General features: G+C 36.6%; 1 protein-coding gene across 18 annotated transcripts in view; it reads left to right on the forward strand.

Annotated features, from left to right (window-relative positions):
• Positions 1–19116, forward strand: part of PHLDB2 (pleckstrin homology like domain family B member 2) — a 240953-nt gene that overhangs the window by 189235 nt on the left and 32602 nt on the right. For 10 of the 18 annotated variants that reach the window (XM_063661609.1, XM_063661610.1, XM_063661613.1 and 7 more), the window contains exons 6-8: positions 7318–7446; positions 14745–14900; positions 15805–15915. In XM_063661609.1, the coding sequence (XP_063517679.1) occupies positions 7318–7446; positions 14745–14900; positions 15805–15915 (396 nt within the window). The remainder of the gene's footprint in view (positions 1–7317; positions 7447–14744; positions 14901–15804; positions 15916–19116) is intronic. The other 8 variants (XM_054480718.2, XM_063661612.1, XM_063661615.1 and 5 more) reach the window with 1 other exon arrangement.

A 19116-nucleotide genomic window follows, 5' to 3' on the forward strand; every position in this document is an offset into this window, starting at 1 on the left:
TTTTGTATTTTTAGTAGAGACGGAGTTTGGTCATGTTGTCCAGGCTGGTCTCGAATGCCTGACCTCAGGTGATCTGCCCGCCTTGGCCTCCCAAAGTGCTGGGATTACAGGTGTGAGCCACCAAGCCCAGCCATCAGCATTCTAATCTTGATATGAAATTACTGATGTTATTTTTTGGCTCTGAAGATTGGTCTTTAGTATTACTTCTTTTAGCTGATTTAGGAATGCATTTTATTTTGCACATTTAGTGTATGTTATCATGATTAGTATTTATTATATGTTACCATATAAAGTATAAACAGTAGGCATACTTATATAGAAAACATAAAATGTAGTCAGTTTGTTCTACTGTGTATTTATTGAACATTTTTGCAGCAGTTTCCTGCACTGGCCTGTTATTACCCTTAGGGGTACCACTGTTAAGAACATCAATAACCCTGTTTCCATCTGACCTTGTGATACATGCCACCTGCCGGTTGTGTTCTCAGATAGTAGCCACATCACAGATGGGGCCACTATGAACATTGATAAAGCTTAAACAAGGGTCTAACTCGAACATAAACCTGGAGGGTGTATTTATTTGGTGAAGCAGTAAGCAAAGAGAACATCACATTTTCTTATAGCAAGTGAAAGAAGATTGGGACCTCTGGTCTAGCAAACTGTTTTCATTTAATGGGCCTGGTGACAGAGTAGGGAAACCGCTAGCACCATGAAGCCCAGCTTGGGCAAAGGCCTGACTGTGGAACTGGCTTCCTTCCCTTCTACTCCCCATCCCCATTCCAAGGCAAAGCCTGATCTCAGGCAATGGCTAAGAAGGTATGGATGTGTGCATCTCTTTGTGTAGGTTTTCTGTCTCTATTTCTAGCTATATTAAAAATTTGAAACTAAAAATATTTTTCAATTTCTTCTATTTCCGAATTATCTGTTTTATCTGTGCTTCTTTTTAGCACACAAAAATCAAGTCAGTTATACCAAAATTATATAAAATGGTTAAGAAAAGGCTGTGATTCAATAGACGTGCTGAAGGGTCTTCCCATGACCCAGATGATAAACATATATCTCAAACTATCCTTTTGTTTAAAGACAAATATTGTGTGTCTTCACACAGATGCATTCTTATATTTTGTAGCCATCCTAGCCTGCATGCTTAAACACATGAAACACACTTAAAGTTTTGAACTGAAGCTTAAATTATTCTGTGCCACACAACATGTTCCTGAGTGAAATCTTAAATTCTTTGACTTCCTAATGTTTCTACAGTAAGCATATATCATTGCATGTTAAATGGTTAAATCTTTTTTCCCACGATTTTCTTGCCAAAGTACCTGTTACTTCCTCCCCATCCTTCCTTTGGAGCCAGTGAAAGACAGTGAGCCTAGCCCAGAATTCTTCAGCAAAGTGTTAATGCCTCTTGAGTGCAGAACAGGTGCCAAGTCACAGTCAGTGTGCAGCAGGGACCCAGCCCTTCCCGTGCCTCTTTCTTACATTTCAAAGTTGGCTCCCTGGTCAGAGGAAGTGAACTGTATAATGGGATTTGGGGGATTAAATCAATAGGATTCCAGATTGAGGCTATTTTTTTCTCATAGTTGTTTGATTACATAAGGCCTGAGTTTCTGATTTTCTAGTTTTTTTTTCTATACTAAACATTCATCAGTTGGGTAATTAAAATATCAAAGCCCAAGGAAAAAAATCTAAGAAAGAAAGAATTATAGGATGTTCCTCTTCAGAGGCAGAGAACGGTTGGTTACTCAACAATCATTATTTGTTGACACAGGTCTATAATCTTTCCTCTGCAATTCCAAAATCTGAAAAGTTTCATGGGGAAAAAAAGTAATTTTGTAAGGTCAAATATTCATAAATGTAGCTACAGAAATAATAACATGTTTGAATAGAGGGTACTGCTCCAAATCTCACTGGAAATGTCATATAATATACGCTGTATAATCTGTGTTACCTCTATGAAATTCAGAATATTCCGATATCCAAAATATTTCCTGCCTTACATAGTATCATGGACGTATGCATATGTCCAGACTCATCAAAAGGAATGCTTAAACATGGGCCATGTTTTTGCATATGAATCCTACTTCAATAAAGCTGTTAAAAGAAAAACGAATTTCACATAAAAATGATTATGGGCCTAAAATAGTTGCCTAATCTATGAACCTGTAAGGATGCCTGCCTCCCAAACAAAGCCACAGGGTTTAGGAACAGGAAGGAAAGGGATTTTTAAGATATATAGATAGGACTTTGAATGGACCTCCCTTAAAAATGACAACTGGCCAGGCATGGAGACTCACACCTGTAATCCCAGCACTTTGAGAGGCTGAGGCAAGAGGATCACTTGAGCTCAGGAGTTCAAGACCAGTGTAGGTAACGCAGTGAGACCTCATCTCTGTCAAATAAATAAATAAATAAACAAATAAATAAATGAAGCCTTAGAGACTACAAATTTTAACATATCACTGCGTCAATTCCAAACCTGACCCCATGTCTAATGAAACGTGGCCCGCGTGCCTAGAGTGCTGGGTTCTGTGCTAAACAGTTTGGAAATTACAAAAGTGGATTTTAATTTTTAGGAAAATCTTTATCATGCTAACAGGGTTGTCAGAATTAGCAAACAGAAATACAAGAACCTCAGGTACATTTGCATTTCAGACAAACGAATCATTTTGTAGTGTAATTATGTCCCATGCAATAATTGGGACATAATTAACATTAAAGTCATTTGTTATTCCTCTGAAATTCCAGTTTAGCTGAACGTCTTCTGTTTTATCTGGCAGCCCTACAGGTTAATAAATTTGTAACCCTGAACCATCTGTTTATCAGGTATTGTACACTTAAATATGGTAAAATGATTTTTTAATTGGTATTCTAGAATATTCTGTGTAGTATTGAAACTCCAAAGAGTTAGCAAATTAAATTTGCTTATTCCTTCAGTAATACAACTTAGAAGAGAGACAATTTATGTTATTGTCTTCTAACCATGAGATCTAGCAGAATAAGTAGTCTTTTGACAAGCCTTGCGTTTTTAAGATCATTCAAGATTATTGGCAACTCGTGTGCAAGTTCAAATTCTTCAGTGTAAACTTTTAACAATCCTGATCATTTGTATGGTTAGACGATAAATATTTCGCCTCTGAATTTGAAATGTATCATCCCTGTCTGTATGAATATTGCATACTGGAATCTGTCACAGTTTTTGTTTGGTTTACTTGAGAAATTTAATTGAAATGTAAAAAATTTACAATTGGGATATTATTTGTAAGAGAGGACTTTTATACTGTGAAGTAAAGGCATTAGGACCAAATATTTTAAGAATAGTTTTTGGTGGATCCTGTATTAATGTTCCGCATATTCATCAGAAAAATCAAATTGTAGTTAATTGCTTTTGCCTCTCTCATAACCCTGGGTGGCTAAGTCAATGGGTCTCAACCTGGCTGCATATCAGAAAACCTGGAGAGATTTTAAAATGCTTGTTACTAAGCCTTGTATCCCTGGATTTGTAACTAAATTGGGGCCTGGGAAATAGTATATTTAAAAGCTCTTCCACATTGTTCTAATGGGTTAACTGGACTGTGCTACATGAGGACAGGATCAATTGCTCTCTTTTCTTTCCTCTCCTCTAGTTTTCTTTCAATTGTTATTGGGCAAATGAACAAACAACTCACTATGGAAGCAAATATAGGCCCAATTTTATAAACTGATTTCTACCTTAATTTACCCATGGGTAATTTACCTTTGTCTATATATGAATGTGGAACTCTAGAAATGTCAGTCTTAAATATACAAAATAGGTCAAAACTGGCATGAATTTGTGACCCAACTGGATTTTGCTGGTACATCAAGAGAAGACAAGTCAAAGTGAGAACAGTGCTGTCTCTAGGAAAGTCCCATTCTGTTTGTGGTTTTATAAATGCCCTCTTGTACATCTGGATTTTCCTGGAGTGTTCCAATTCCTTCTAATCTTAATTTTTTCAATAAAGTGAAATGTGTTAAATTTATTAAAAATGCATTTGAGGCTAGGTGCAGTGGCCCATGCCTATAATCCCAGCACTTTAGGAGGCCGAAGTGGGAAAATCTCTTGAGCCCATGAGTTCAAGACCACCCTGGGAAACATAATGAGGCCCCCATCTCTACAAATAAAAAATAAAAAATTAATCTGGTATGGTTGTGCGCACCTGTAGTCCCAGCTACTTGGGAGGCTAAGATGGGAGGATCACTTGATCCTAGGAGTTAAAGGCTGTAGTGAACTGTGATCATACCACTGCAATCCAGCCTGGATGACAGAGTGAGACACTATTTAAAAAATTTTTTTAATTCATTTTTTTTCCTGAAAGTACATTTATGAATCTTTTTTAAAAAGTTATATTCTCTCTCAATTTGGTGTTTGGAAAATATTATTGTGCCTATTGTAGTTAGAATAGGTGAGTTTACCAATTTAAATCTGGAGGAAGAGAATAACCTCAATCTTAATATTTTACATTTAAAAAGCAAGAATCCCTAAACCCTCAAATGCCATCTATTTTACATTCACTGTAGAAGGTGAAACTTTCAGCTCTAATTAACCGCTTGCCTAGAGCTAATTTTCCTTTAACAACTTCCTGGACAATAAATAGAATAGAGGAATATTAATTTCTTTCTGGCTCAAAGTTGGTCTACTTCTGGCACTCACAGGAGTTATATCACCTCTGCCGTCCTCTGTGATTTATAGCCAGGCCCACCTGCCACTGGTCTTCTTTCATCCTTTCCCTTTACTTCCTTTGCCCTAGCTTTGGCCCCACTGAGCTTTTGCTCTGGGACCCAGGTGGTGATCACAGCATTACTGATAAACAGAGAAGCTGCAGAAAGTTCTAATGGTGCCTGCTTGCATATTCTTCTAGATGCCCCCTTGTGTGCATTGCAAAATGTTTTGAGCACCTCAGAAGTAAGGCACTATTTAAATATAAGTTTTTTTTTTTTTTTTTTTCAAGACAGAGTCTCGCTGTGTCACCCAGGCTGGAGTGCAGTGACACGATCTTGGCTCACTGCAAGCTCCGCCTCCTGGGTTCACGCCATTCTCCTACCTCAGCCTCCCGAGTAGCTGGGACTACAGACACCTGCCACCACGCCCGGCTAATTTTTTTTTTTTTTAGTAGAGACGGGGTTTCACCGTGTTAGCCAGGATGGTCTCGATCTTCTGACCCATGATCCACCTGCCTCGGCCTCCCAAAGTGCTGGGATTACAGGCATGAAAGATTTTTTTTTATTAGTTGTTGATTTGAGTTTATTATTAACAATACAAATATTTGAGAGCATCAGGAGTACTTTTGTTATTTCTTCAGATTTGAGACCTGTGGTTTAGGCCAGTGGCTTTCTGTATTATCAAATATCGTATCAGTGTTTTCTGTCAAAGATAATTTTAAATTTTAGGGCTTTATACATGTGCTATTAAATTATAATGAGTAGTCTTCTTCTCCTTCTTTTTTAAATTACTTTTTAGCTTTCCATTTGGAGGTAGAGTTGCTGCAAACTCTGGTGATGCAGTACCTAGAAATAGAACTCTTGGGATAAAATTATTTTGCCGTGTAAATAGGGCAATCTTTGATGCACACACACAGGAAAGAACACCTTTTCTTAGCCAGAGGACAACATATATTCTGTATGGCTGGTTTTATTAAGGAAAAAAAATAATTCTGAAACTAAAGACTAAATCTAACAGTGCTAGTATACTCAGTTTAACTATGGATTAGCACACGTGGGCATCCTTTCTTCTGTTAACAATGCCATTGCTTTCTCCAACTCTTGCACAATTGGTGTGTACAGTGAGCAAACTTACCGTTGAAGATCGAAGAAATTTTCTTTGTTGCCTGTTAAACTTTTAAGTTGTTACAGAACCATGTTAGATTGATATATGAAGTAGGGGTCTCAGGTTTATGATTTCTGAATTTAATTATTTTAAGAAAATTACATTTCTAAAGCCAAATATACATTTCTAAATTTAAGTAAAAAATGGAGACTCAAGTGAACTGGTATTGATGTCATGTAGTTTTAGATTTGAACCATAACATCTTTTATACGGAATCTATGTGTTTATATAGGAAATCATGGCCATTTTGATAAAATGTATTAAGGATAATTTTATAGGACTATTTTAGAGGAAAATTCTTAAAAAGAGTCCTTCTGTGATGTGCTTAGAAGCTAGATTTGTTCCTGCCAGTTTATATAAAAGGAATATTAGGAAGGGAAGGTGGTGGTCATTTCACTTACCGAAGGTCAAATTGTCAAAGTGCTTCATAAAGTGCTTTTGTTTAGGCTGACGGTGTTACACAAGGAGAAAACACATCTAAAATTTGTTTCAATTGTTCAGAGCATCATAAAAAGAACACAAGTTGGGAAGACTGGCACCAAACAAACTAAAGTTTTGTTTCTTAATTTAAGAGGTAGCATTGTAAAGCCGTGTAATCACTGTATTAGAGTATTTGCCTATTAAATCCTAGAGAATATCCAGGGTCTCATTTGCATGTGTGACTTGGAAGGGATTTAGTATTCTCTTCCTTCTCCTTTCTTCTCTGACTCTTTTCTTTTTTTCACAGTCCATGTTTCAGTTTATTTTTATGTCAGTCGTTGTGGGAAAGTCTGTATTTCCACAGTCCCCGTCACATTTTTGGTGTGTCTGAACTGCCTATGCCTTCCCTTCGCTGCTTTGTCTGTCTTGCATTTTTACTAGCTCTCTCAGTCCTTGAATAATCTCTCTGGATTAAGATTTTCTAACTGTAATTTCTGAAGTTTTCCAGATAGCTAGAACTGTTTCAGATGACGGGGATGTCAATTAATACACCTAGAATTCCTCTAACCTGAGAACAAAACCAATAAATTCCAAAACTTGCCATGCAAAGGCCTTGAGCGAGTTAGGCTATGACAGTCCTTGAGGTAAATGCCCCCTTTCCTTCATCTGGTTCTCTGACAGGTGACTCTTAGCAAGGCTTGCTTATGAATTTGGTTGGCATTTCTTTGATTGTTGGCCAATGACCAACACTCAACATGACCATTGCTTCCCCTGCTTTTGTAACATGCTGGCAGGAAGGAGGGAGGGAAGGAAAATGGGAGTCACTGCCATGAAGTGGACTGTGCTTTGAGAATGCAGAAACCCAATCCCTTTGTCTTAACTTCCACTTATATCCCTTTATCCTAGCCACTAACAAGATATGTTTCTACATTCATAGATTGTCCAGAGTTTGTGTATGTTTGTTTGTGTTATCCTTGAGAAATGTTCACTAGCACCTGCTTGGGGTGTGAAGGTAATTTCTATTCTATTTTCTGGTTTCTGAACTTCAGGAGAAGGTAAAGCTTGATGCTGAAAGGGAAAAACTAGAGAGGCTTCAGGAGCTTTACTCCGAGCAGAAGACCCAGCTGGACAATTGTCCTGAGTCCATGAGGGAACAGTTACAACAACAACTGAAGAGGGTCAGTAGCAAACAGGAATGCACCAGTTATTTTGCTTTTCGTTTTTGTTTTTCACTTAAGTGCCACTTACCTGTGACTTACTACTTCATATAGCATAAGTTTGCATAAGTTCTAGTCACTAGATACGTTTAAATGGAAATATGCATGCTAACAGTATATATTATTCCATGCTAATCAGTTTTTTAAATTCCTTGTTAGAATCCTTCACATAATTTCTAATGCAAAACCATTTCTGGAGTCATTTTTTGGGTAACAAAAGAAGCTATTTCTGATTTGTAACCAACATCAACATTATAGCATTTGTATTAACTGACCTCTTCCCCTGCATTCTCTGCTGCGTCATGAATCCTATTTACCCTTGAATGTTTTGTTCTTTAGCTTGATTTTAGACTCTTGTCCCCAAATTATCCTATTTTCTGTTTTGCTCCCCATCAGCAGCTGTTCTTTTGTTTTTCCTTTTCTTTCTGCTGGTTAGTGACATTGAACTAATTAGCCCAATCACAACAATTAAACACCAAGACCCAAGATGCAGGGCATTACTAATGCCCCCAACATCTCATGTGAGCTTCATAATTTCTAAGAACTGAATGCAGCATAGACTTTCTAGTTAAGCTTTATCAAGTTATTCTTTGATCCTTAAAGTTGGCAGCGTTTAACACAGCCACACTGGTTATCTTCTGAAAGCAAGACTTCCTAGGTGGATAGTTTCACAAACACTGGCACAGCCACTTAATATTTTATAGCCTCTTGGCAAGTGGGTCATTTCCTTTGAACAGCAGCCCCAGTAAACTGCTTCCCTCTGGGGAAGCAGTCGTTAACAGTCTTGGATATCTGAAAGAGTCACGTAATAGTAATTTGTCTTAAGTGAGTAACAATTTATGATTCTACCTGAGTATAACAAGCTAGTTTCATCTATGTTATTATGTTTGTACCTTCTTGGGAATGGGGAGGTTGAAAAATTTATTGAGATAGCACATCCTTAAACGTTCTTAAGATGACCTTTAATACAAAAATATTTGCTACCTCTGAGAACGTCATTAGGTGAAAAAATACAGTTAAAGCTTTTCAATGTATTGCAGAAGTTGAGAGCATCTTAATAATGAGAATCCAATGCAGCTGTTTAAACTGCAGCATAATAGCTTTAGTATTTATTTCTTACAATGCTGGAGCAAAGAAAGTTTTAACCACATGTCTTCCCTTTACTCCTTTTATTGTGTACAGCTGAATTTGTTGTAAGAAGATAAAACTTCCTGCCTCTCAGTCACAATTCTCTGAAAATTTTATGATAAGAATGATTGGAAGAAAACTAGTATTTGTAAAGTAATTTCAGTTTGTAATTTGTTTGTGTTTATGCTAGTTAACAAAAGAGATGGGAAAACTGATTTTTTTTATATTTGCTTACTGTTTTTTAACTCTCCTTATCACTAAAGATTTTACACAGTCATTGTAATTCCTTATTTACAGTCAGCAGCATAATTGTATATTTTGTCCTTCCCTTCCTCTGGTTATCCATTTATTGTGTTCTTTATAAACATTGCTTTACATAAAAATCGATAGGCTCTATTCACAACTTGGATTATGATTAATATAAATACTGTTTAGCTTAATCTAGATTCTGTAGGATAACTCATAATATGAGTTATATGTTCCAAAGATTCTGACTACAAAAGAGGAAAGGAAATGATGCAGACAGTCTTTTCCATTAATTGAAAGCAGAGACTTCTTCCCTTTCCTCTCCAAACAGAGTGTAAAATTCTTATAAAACCTCTTTCCTTAGGAGAGACAACTGGCTTGTGATGGCTGCAGTTCACCTGATATTAAGAGGTCTACTAATTCTGTTTTTCAAGGATGACGACCAGTATAACTCTTCACCAATGCCTTGGCTTAATCAGTAAAAAGTTCACTTACTTCATGAGAAGTAAGTTCTAAAGTTCACTTTAGGACCTTTCTGTGTTATCACAGCTTATCTCTCCTTAGACTTCAAACACTTCAGAATATGACTTCACTACAAAGCATTCCCTTGGGCGTTTAGACTACATTTAATAAAGTTTATTTTATTATAAATAGCTTCGTTAGGTGGTAAGTCACACAAAGTAAAAAATAAAAGAATAAGAAGAAAGTTATTTTATTAAACTGCATATTGCCTTGAATACTTAAGCTGAAATTGTAGAATGATTTTGTGCATGCAGCATAATGACTTGTGGCTGGTCTTCCTACCTTTAAATCATGACGTTAGAGTCTGAATATTATTTTCATCTGATATTGGTTTTGTGGCCTGTGGTTGGTATGTTGTTAACATGGCCTTACCAATCTGGTAGTTGATATGGACACAGCAATCCCTGGGTTACTAATAGTGTAGAAAAGAAAACTGATGTTAAATGAAAATGAGTCATTTAACTCATCTCATGTGGAAAAAGATAATAGAAATAATCTCATCCTACCTTCTCATTTCATATATGAGGATATTTAGGCCCATAGAGTTGGAATGAGTTGTCCAAGACTAATGAATAAAATGATTTTAGAGCCAGTGATAGAAAAAAGGTCTAATAATTGTAGATATCACTGGATACATTTTTTTAATCAAGACCAAAATCAAACTTTTATTTGAGTAAATAATCAAAAGCAAAAGAAAACTATCCCAGCCAGGTAACTGTCTTCTTGTGCTTTTGATAGTTACTCAAATGAATTGTTGATTTTGGTATCTTGAGTATTTTTTATTTTTTATTTTTTGAGACAGAGTCTTGCTCTGTCACCCAGGTTGGAGGGCAGTAGCGCAATCTCGACTCACTGCAAGCTCCACCTCCCAGGTTCACGCCATTCTCCTGCCTCAGCCTCCTGAGCAGCTGGGACTACAGGCACCCGCCACCATGCCCGGCTCATTTTTCATATTTTTAGTAGAGTCGGGGAGTATCTTGATGTTTTAAAAAAAATTTATTCAGTGATCTACAATTAGAAGACCTTTTTATTGTCACTGGCTATAAAATTAGTTTATCTATTAGTCTTGGACAAGTCATTCAACTTCTATGGGCCGCAATATCCTCATATATGAAATAAGGAGTGTATTAGTCAGGGTTCTCTAGAGGGACAGAACTAATACAATATATGTATATATAAGATAGATAGATAGACAGACAGACAGACAGACCAGACAGACAGACAGACAGACCAGACAGACAGACAGACCAGACAGACAGACAGGACAGACAGACCAGACAGACAGACAGACAGACCAGGCAGACAGACAGACCAGACAGACAGACAGACAGATAGATAGATAGATAGATAGATGTAGGGGAGATAGATAGATAGATAGATAGATAGATAGATAGATAGATAGATGTAGGGGAGTTCATTAAGTATTAACTCCCACAATCGCAAGGTCCCACAACAGGCTGTCTGCAAGCTGAGGGGCAAGGAAAGCCAGTCCAAGTCTCAAAACTGAAGTACTTGGAGTCCAGTGTTCAAGGGCAGGAAGCATCCAGCACAGGAGACGGATGTAGGCTGGGAGGCTAGGCCAGTCTAGTCTTTTCATGTTGTTTCTTGTTTTGTTTTGTTTTGTTTTGTTTTGTTTTGTTTCTGCCTGCTTTATATTCTAGCCACTCTGGCAGCTGATTAGATGGTGCTTGCCCAGATTAAGGGTGGGTCTGCCTTTCCCAGCCCACCGACTCAAATGTTAATCTTTGGCAAGATCCTCCCAGACACACCCAGGATCAATACTTTGCATCCTTCAATCCAATCAGGTTGACAGTATTAATCACCTCAAGGAGGTTGGACTAGATTATTTGAACTGTCTTTTTCCATATTCCAAAAGTATGTAGTTAAAGTGTAAAAGTTAACAAAACCCTGAGCCCCATTTAAATTTGCTTCTGGAGTTGGCCATGAGCAGTTATTACTGCAATTTCTCCTGGTCATACCACATCTATTGTCTTCTTCCTGTCCCTCCATCAGGCAAAGAAAACATAAAGAACTGCATGTAAACTTCTGCCATATACATTATTTAAAAAGTTACTAGAAAGAAAAAAGAAATTGCACAGAATTTCCTTTAGTGCAGCTGTTTTAGGTCCTTCATGCCTGGCCTTTGAGCTTGCCAGCCAGTAGAGATATGTAATGCTCTTTTAGTGAGTGTAGTTAAAATTTTCATTCAATTAGTCATACATACTTCACTTTGAACTTCCTGTGTATATTATTCTGTGCTCAATTAAACTATTCCTGCCCCCAAATTCCATTCCCAGACTTCTTATTCATACATAAAATCTTGTAAAAGTTTTTATTCCTCTCCCTAATAGTTTTTTGTTTAAGATGTAAGTTTATATACACACATTTTGATGGTTTAGATAACTTGATCAGATGATTACGTCAGTGGAGTCTGAGTGCTGAGCTTAGCCTAATTTTCACCTTTCTTACTTAGTATGCCATTATTTTCATGCAGTGATTTAAGTATTTACTACAAATAAATGAATGATTCTTTGACTTTCATGCAGGGTTAAAATAACACATATTGCATATTAGCCAGATGTGGAGTAAGCAACTGACTAGCAAAGTGTATATATTCTGAGTCATATGGCCACTTTGAATGAAGATTACTTATAAGCCAGAAAAAGGGCTTATTCCTTTTTTTTAAATCTCAGTAATCTTTGGCCACAAATCAAGCTTAATTGGAAGACCTTATAAACTTGAGTGTATGTGCTTATTATGTCAGTCAGTGTATTATTTCAAAACAGAAGATATTGTTTTAAGCCATAACACTTGAGTTATTTCTTAATTCCTTAATTCTTTTAATTCATTAATTCTTTTAGAAGTTATAAATTTGAAATGTCTGATAAACTTGAAATGTCAACCAAACACTTGAAATTGAGCGCATATTTTTTTGGAGCCAAATAAAATATAAAGAAGTGTTAAGAAATGTTGAATATGTCTTTCAAATTGTGTTTTTCCTGCTCTTAAGCTTTGAGAATTCAGTCTGTGTTGACATGATAGTCTTGTTGCTAATTACTCAGTAGCTAATAGCTCTTCTATGAATCATCCCTAGAGTAAAAGTCATTGCAGAAGATAGAAATACATTTTATTTTATCAAAAAGCTTGCTTTATCATTAATATAAAAACCAGAGTGGGGGTGGGGTTGAATATAGATATCGAAATAACTTAGCATATAATTATTTATCCAACTCTCTTTGATGATTTGATTGAAGAACAACCAAAAAATGCTTTGCTTATGTTAGCTATGTAGAGCTGTGAGCCACAGAGCCCAGCTGCCTCTTCCTTTTGGATGTAGATTATGTATAAGTTATATTTATAAAAAATCTGGCTGGGTGTGGTGGTTTACACCTATAATCCCAGGTGAGTGGATCCAGGTGAGTAGCGGCTGAGGTGAGTGGATCGCTTGAGTTTGAGACCAGCCTGGGCAATATGACAAAACCTCGTTCTACAAAAAAGTACAAAAATTAGCCAGGCATGGTGGTGTGCACCTGCAGTCCCAGCTACTTGGGAGGTTGAGGCAGGAAGATTGCTTGAGCCTAGGAGGTCGAGGCTGCAGTAAGCTGTGTTGTGCCACAGCACTCCAGCCTGAGTGACAATGCAAGACCCTGTCTTCTAAAAAAAAAATTTAAAAAAAATAAAGAAAAGAAAAGGAAATTTCCTAAACATATGCCATTTATAAATAATGTTAAAGACTCCAAAAATAAGAGGGTGTTTAAACAAAAAGTGTATTAGAGAATAATCTATACAACATGCATCAATCTCTGCATGAATGCAGATGCATAAATATATTCCTGTCTTCAAGTACCTCATAGGTTAGAGAATGCTTTTTCTAGACCATCTGATTTTCATGATTTCCGATCTTCCTTAAGTGTCCTGAAGATTATTCTGAGAGTGGTGGTGTTTAACCTTTTGAGTCACCCTTTGTGCCTCATAAAAGCTTTGTTTACACTTTCCAGTAAAAAGGTGTGTACATATTTTTAATGGGTTCATAGAACCCTGGCTTTAAAACCTCACTTTCCAATTTTTAAAAAAATAGACTTTATTTTTTAGAGCAGTTTTATATTTTCAGCAAAACCCAGCAGAACTTACAGACATTTGCCATATTCCTTCTGCCCCTGCACATGCATAGGCTCCCCTCATTATCAACATTCTCCACCAGAGCAGTACAATTGTTATAATTGCTAAACCTCCACTGACACATCGTCATCACCTAGAGCCCATGTCCAAAAGTTTTTGATTGCTTATCCCTTTAATAAAATTATTAGAGCATGCATTTCCTTTGTAGACATATGATATATAATCCATATTATTATAAATATATATAGTGTGCATGCCTAAAGAGTGTATATATTTAAAATCATGTATACATACTATGCTACTTGTGTATACATTAGAAAACATATGTTGAGAAACTGAAAAAGAAAATAAACAATTAAAAACAAGTATGAAAGGGGTCTAATTTTTTTCTGCACAGTCTAGCAGATTGTGTTGTGTGCCATCTGGGATCCATGTATCCCTATTAGATACCTCTGGTCTGTACGTGTGCCAACTTTTGACTCTTTAATCTCCACGTTAGTCTTGTTTTCTATGAAAAATTGAAGAAGAGCTTCCTTTCCTTTCCTTTCTTTCTTTCTTTTTTTTACTTTTATTTTTATTTTTATTTTTTTGACAGAGTTTCACCCTTGTTGCCCAGGGTGGAGTGCAATGGCACAATCTTGGCTCACCGCAACCTCCATCTCAAGCAATTCTCCTGTCTCAGCCTCCCACGTAGCTGGGACTACAGGTGCCCACCACCATGCCCAGCTAACTTTTGTGTTTTTAGTAGAGACGGGGTTTCGCCATGTTGGCCAGGCTGGTCTCAAACTCCTGACCTCAGGTGATCCCCCCCGCCTCAGCCTCCCAAAGTGCTGGGATTACATGTATGAGCCACCCACCACGCCTGGCCAAGAAGAATTTTCTTGTAACACTATGTTACACCTTTGGACTGCAGACTGTGTTTAGGTTATTTACTGAGTTGTTTTTATACTTCCTTCTCCATTTTAAAGCCACCCAGTGGGTTTAACGCAAGAATTCTTACCTCTACAGAGAAGTCTAAAACTGAGGGTGAAATAAATGCTGCCCACCCCACCACACCCCTGTCGATTCCCTCTAACAGTCACGTTCTGGGATTTAACTCCAAAAGAGAGTGTTATGTTCTAACCCTGGTCAATATTGTAATTGGAAAGATATCTTGGACCAACTGCTTTTAATAAATGTTTCTTCACGTTAAGAAGGTGGTAGTTATCTCAGTGTGTACTGTTTTCATTCCCTTTTCTCCAAAGGATGCTGACCTGTTGGATGTTGAAAGCAAACACTTTGAAGACCTGGAGTTCCAGCAGCTTGAACATGAGAGCCGTCTAGATGAAGAAAAGGAGAACTTGACTCAACAGCTCCTGCGTGAAGTTGCTGAATATCAACGGAACATCGTTTCTAGAAAGGTACTTCTGCCAGGTGTCATTCAATGTGAAAAATCAAAATATATTTCTGCTTAACATAGCTATGACATATGTCTGTCTGAATATCACATTTGACAGATTATGCAGTCTGCCATGTATGTGGCAAATGGTGTTCCAAATTAGACAAATTGAGACATGTTACAGTTGTTACATAATGCTGTAGATGCATTTATGAATAATACCTAATTGTTTCATTCATGTGAAAACCAAGGCATAGAAAATCAGGAATTCAGATATTGGTTTTAAATTATTTCTTTTTGCAATCATAGTAACTGGGTTCAGAATAATTCTATGAACAAAGTCTATTTTGGATTCTTCTCTGTTTTCATTACTCAATAGTTCTCAAAACTGGCTGATAGCTTATTACCATTAGAAGTAGAATGCCATGTGGATTACTACTGACTCCACCCAACCCCTAGCACTTAGATGTCCAGCCCAGAATTCAACTTTGTTCCAGAATTTAGAATCACACCCAGGGCTCTGTACTAAAGCAATAAAATTGAGGAAAGGAAAGACAAGAGAAGGTGTTTTCCTAAACTCTCAGGTTAAATAAGAAATTCCATTGTTTGTTTCTCATGAGGCGTACCCAAGATGTTGTAAAAAATTCATCGATAGCCTAAAACGAGATTTCCTGTTGACTTCTGGGTTCTTCAAGATAGGTTTTTAATCAGTCGATCTATATTAGCCTTCAGTAAAGAAAGTATTGAGGCTGACAGGTCAAAGAAATGCCTCACAGTCTCTTGGTAATAATCACTGCCCACCATCAACTAAAATGTAGTCACTCTTATGCCAGTTGTGAAAATTTTTTACTCCCTTTTCTAGGACAGACTAGCAAACCTTTGAGTGTCTAATGTACATCTTCCTATGATCATCTCTTTTCCTCCAGGAAAAAATTTCTGCATTGAAAAAGCAAGCCAATCACATTGTTCAGCAGGCTCAGAGAGAACAAGATCATTTTGTGAAAGAAAAGAATAATTTAATAATGATGTTGCAAAGAGTAAGTATTTCCTTTTCAGCACTGGCTACAGTAAAACATAGGTTCCAAATTCAGGGAAATTGCCCCCTTTAAAGTAAACACCTTTTAATAGTGAATGTCTATACAATTTAAGGAAGATTTTTTTGTACTTTTGTATTTAATCCTCCACATTCATAAGCTGATACTCTGAACTATTAACTAGCATTCAGAAAATAAGCAAGGATGTTTTCTTCATGCTTTTTTCACATTGTAAAAATCTTAACGATGGAAAGTCTATATTTTTAAATGATTATTTTCCTCTTTTTTAAAAAAGTCCTACCATTCATCAAATAGTTAAAATGCATTCTAACACCAATTTAGGGTGAACTTAAGGAAAAATGTCCTTTTTACTACTGTCAAATATTTTGGCCCAGCTGATCTGGTGTTTTGAACTCCAGTTATTTGTGCATGGGTCTTTCTAGCAAATGTCACATTGCATTTAGTTTGAATTAACTGGGTAGGTAGAAACTCCATATGGTGTGGTCGAGGGGTGGCAAGATCATCCTCACCAAAGAGGCTATGTCCTCTTCTGGTCCAACACCTAAAGTGACTACCTGTAAAAGGATTTCTTTGCCCAAAGACATTGAAAAGCAAGCTGTAGCCTAACTCTCTGACATGGCCCCTGGTGTCATTTCAGCAATAAGACACCAAACGTTAAAGTTAATGGGGCTAGTCTCAGATCTGAACCCTGCATTTATGCCACTACATTAGCAATATGACACTTGGGATCATGAAAATGTGTGATAGACCGAGAATGGCATGCAGAGAAAGACCAAATCCAGAAGGAAGTATTAAAGGATGAAGCTGTACCATAGTCCCACCTAAAATAAATGAGTATTCATTACCTTCTTAGCTATTTTAGGTTAAGAAGAAAGGGGAAGGCCTGACACCGTGGCTCACGCCTACAATCCCAGCATTTTGGGAGGTTGAGGCAGCAGATCACTTGAGGCCAGGAGTTCAAGACCAGTCTGGCCAACATGGAAAAACCCTACATCTACCAAAAATACAAAAAAATTATCTGGGCATGGTAGCACACACCTGTGATCCCTGCTACTCAGAAGGCTGAGGCAGGAGAATCACTTGAATCTGGGAGGCAGAGGTTTCAGTGAGCCAAGATCATGCCACTGCACTCCAGCCTGGGCAACAGAGCGAGACCCTGTCTCAAAAAAACAACAACAACAACAACAAAAAAGAAGACGAGAAAGGAAATAGGTCCTTCACATAGAATTATGAGCCCACTTGAGGTGCCCCAGCAGCCCGCACATATTTCTGACAACTTCCATCTTCCTCCTTTTCCTACCTCGAAGTCTGTGAATGGAGTTGTATTTTCCCTCTCTATCCCTTGCTCTGGGGATGAAATCTGTTTCCATTAGCATCCTCACTACTGTTTTACCTTTGGAACACAATATTCAAAGACACAGTTTAACTTAGTGTAATATGTAGTATTTAGTATTTAAAATTTTAGCCAAAAAAAGAGAAAAACTCCTAGTGATAGATTTTATAAAATGGGTAAGCACAATCACAGATATAATATTTTCCTATTAAAAAATATATAAGATACAATTAGATTGTAAAAATTGTGGTCTATAAGTATTAAGATGTTTATTTTTCTAAACTGATCTATAGGTACATTTTAATCCCGATGAAAATCCCAACAGACTTTTTTCTACAAATTGACAAGTTGATGCTAAAATTTACAGTTGATCTTCATTATTCAGGGATTCTATATTTGTGATTATGTCTACTTGCTAAAATGTATTTGTAACCTCTAAATTGATACTTGTGGCACTTTTGCAGTCATTCACAGAAATACACGGAGTGGTGAAAATTTTGAGTTGGCCAATATGCACATTACCAGCTGAGGTTGAACAAGCGAGCCTCCCGCCTTCTTGTTTTATCTCCCATACTGTAAACAAGTGTTATTTTTGTGGATTATTTAATGCCATGTTTTTATGTTTTTGTTTTTTGTTGGTGATTTGCTGCATAAAATGCCTCCCAAGCATAGTGATTAAGTGCAGTGAAGTGCTCCTAAATGCAAGAAGGCTGTGAAGTGCCCTGTGGAGAAAATATGTGTGTTAGATGAACTTCATTCATGCTGTTATAGTGTTGCTGACTGTCAGTTCAAGGTTAATGAATCAGCAATATATATCTTAATATACAAATAATAATATATAGTAGAATATGTTAATATTAATATATTATATAATGGTATATAATATAATATTAAGTAAGTGTCTTCAAACAGAAACACACGTAAAACAAAGTTCAGTATTGATCAGTTGATGAAAATATTGTGACTAGAGGCTTGCAGGAACCCAACCCTGTATTTTTTTTAGGGGCAGTGGTTCAGTATTCACTAATTTCAGTGTTCGTGGCAACATTATAGAACATAGTTACCACCAATAATCAACTGCATATGAAAATGCAAAGAGCCTAGAATAGCCAAAACAACTTTGAACGAGAACAAAGTTGGAGGATTTGTACTCTTATTTCAAGGTTTACTCTGGAGCCATTTAAGGCAGGGTGGTACTGCCATACAAATACACATATATTAAATAGATCAATGAAACTGAACTAGAAGTCCAAAAATGGACCCATACATATATATTGTCTTTTGATTTTTGACAAAGGCACCAAAATAAGTCTTTCAAAGAAATGGTGCTGGATCAACTGAGTCAACATGGAAAAAAAATAAACCTCAATATCATCATATGATATATGTAAATTCATTCAAGAGATATCAGAGACCTCAATATAAAAATTAAAATGATAAAGCTTCCAGAAGAAAATATAAGAGTGAAAGCACACTTTTATGGCCTCGAGTAAGCAAAAATTTTTAAAAGAAATGACAAAAGACTTGTATCCAGAACATATTAAGAACTTGTACACATCAATAATAATAGCAATACATCAATAAATTTTTTTAAAAAACAGGCAAAAGTCTTGAATAGAGATTTTACGAAAGAACATATATGAAGAACCAAAAAGTTACATGGGAAAATACTTATCATTAGTCATCAAGGAAATATGAATTAGAACAACAATTTAATTCCACCTCATAAACTAAAATGACTAAAGTTAAGAAGTGAAAATCTCAAATGTTGACAAGAATATGAAGCAACTAGAACTTTCATACGTTGCTGACTTGAGTGTAAAATATACGGTCCTTTCACAGAACTTTGT

This window comes from Pongo pygmaeus, chromosome 2 (genome assembly GCF_028885625.2).
Source record: "Pongo pygmaeus isolate AG05252 chromosome 2, NHGRI_mPonPyg2-v2.0_pri, whole genome shotgun sequence".
Taxonomy (NCBI): Eukaryota; Metazoa; Chordata; class Mammalia; order Primates; family Hominidae; genus Pongo; species Pongo pygmaeus.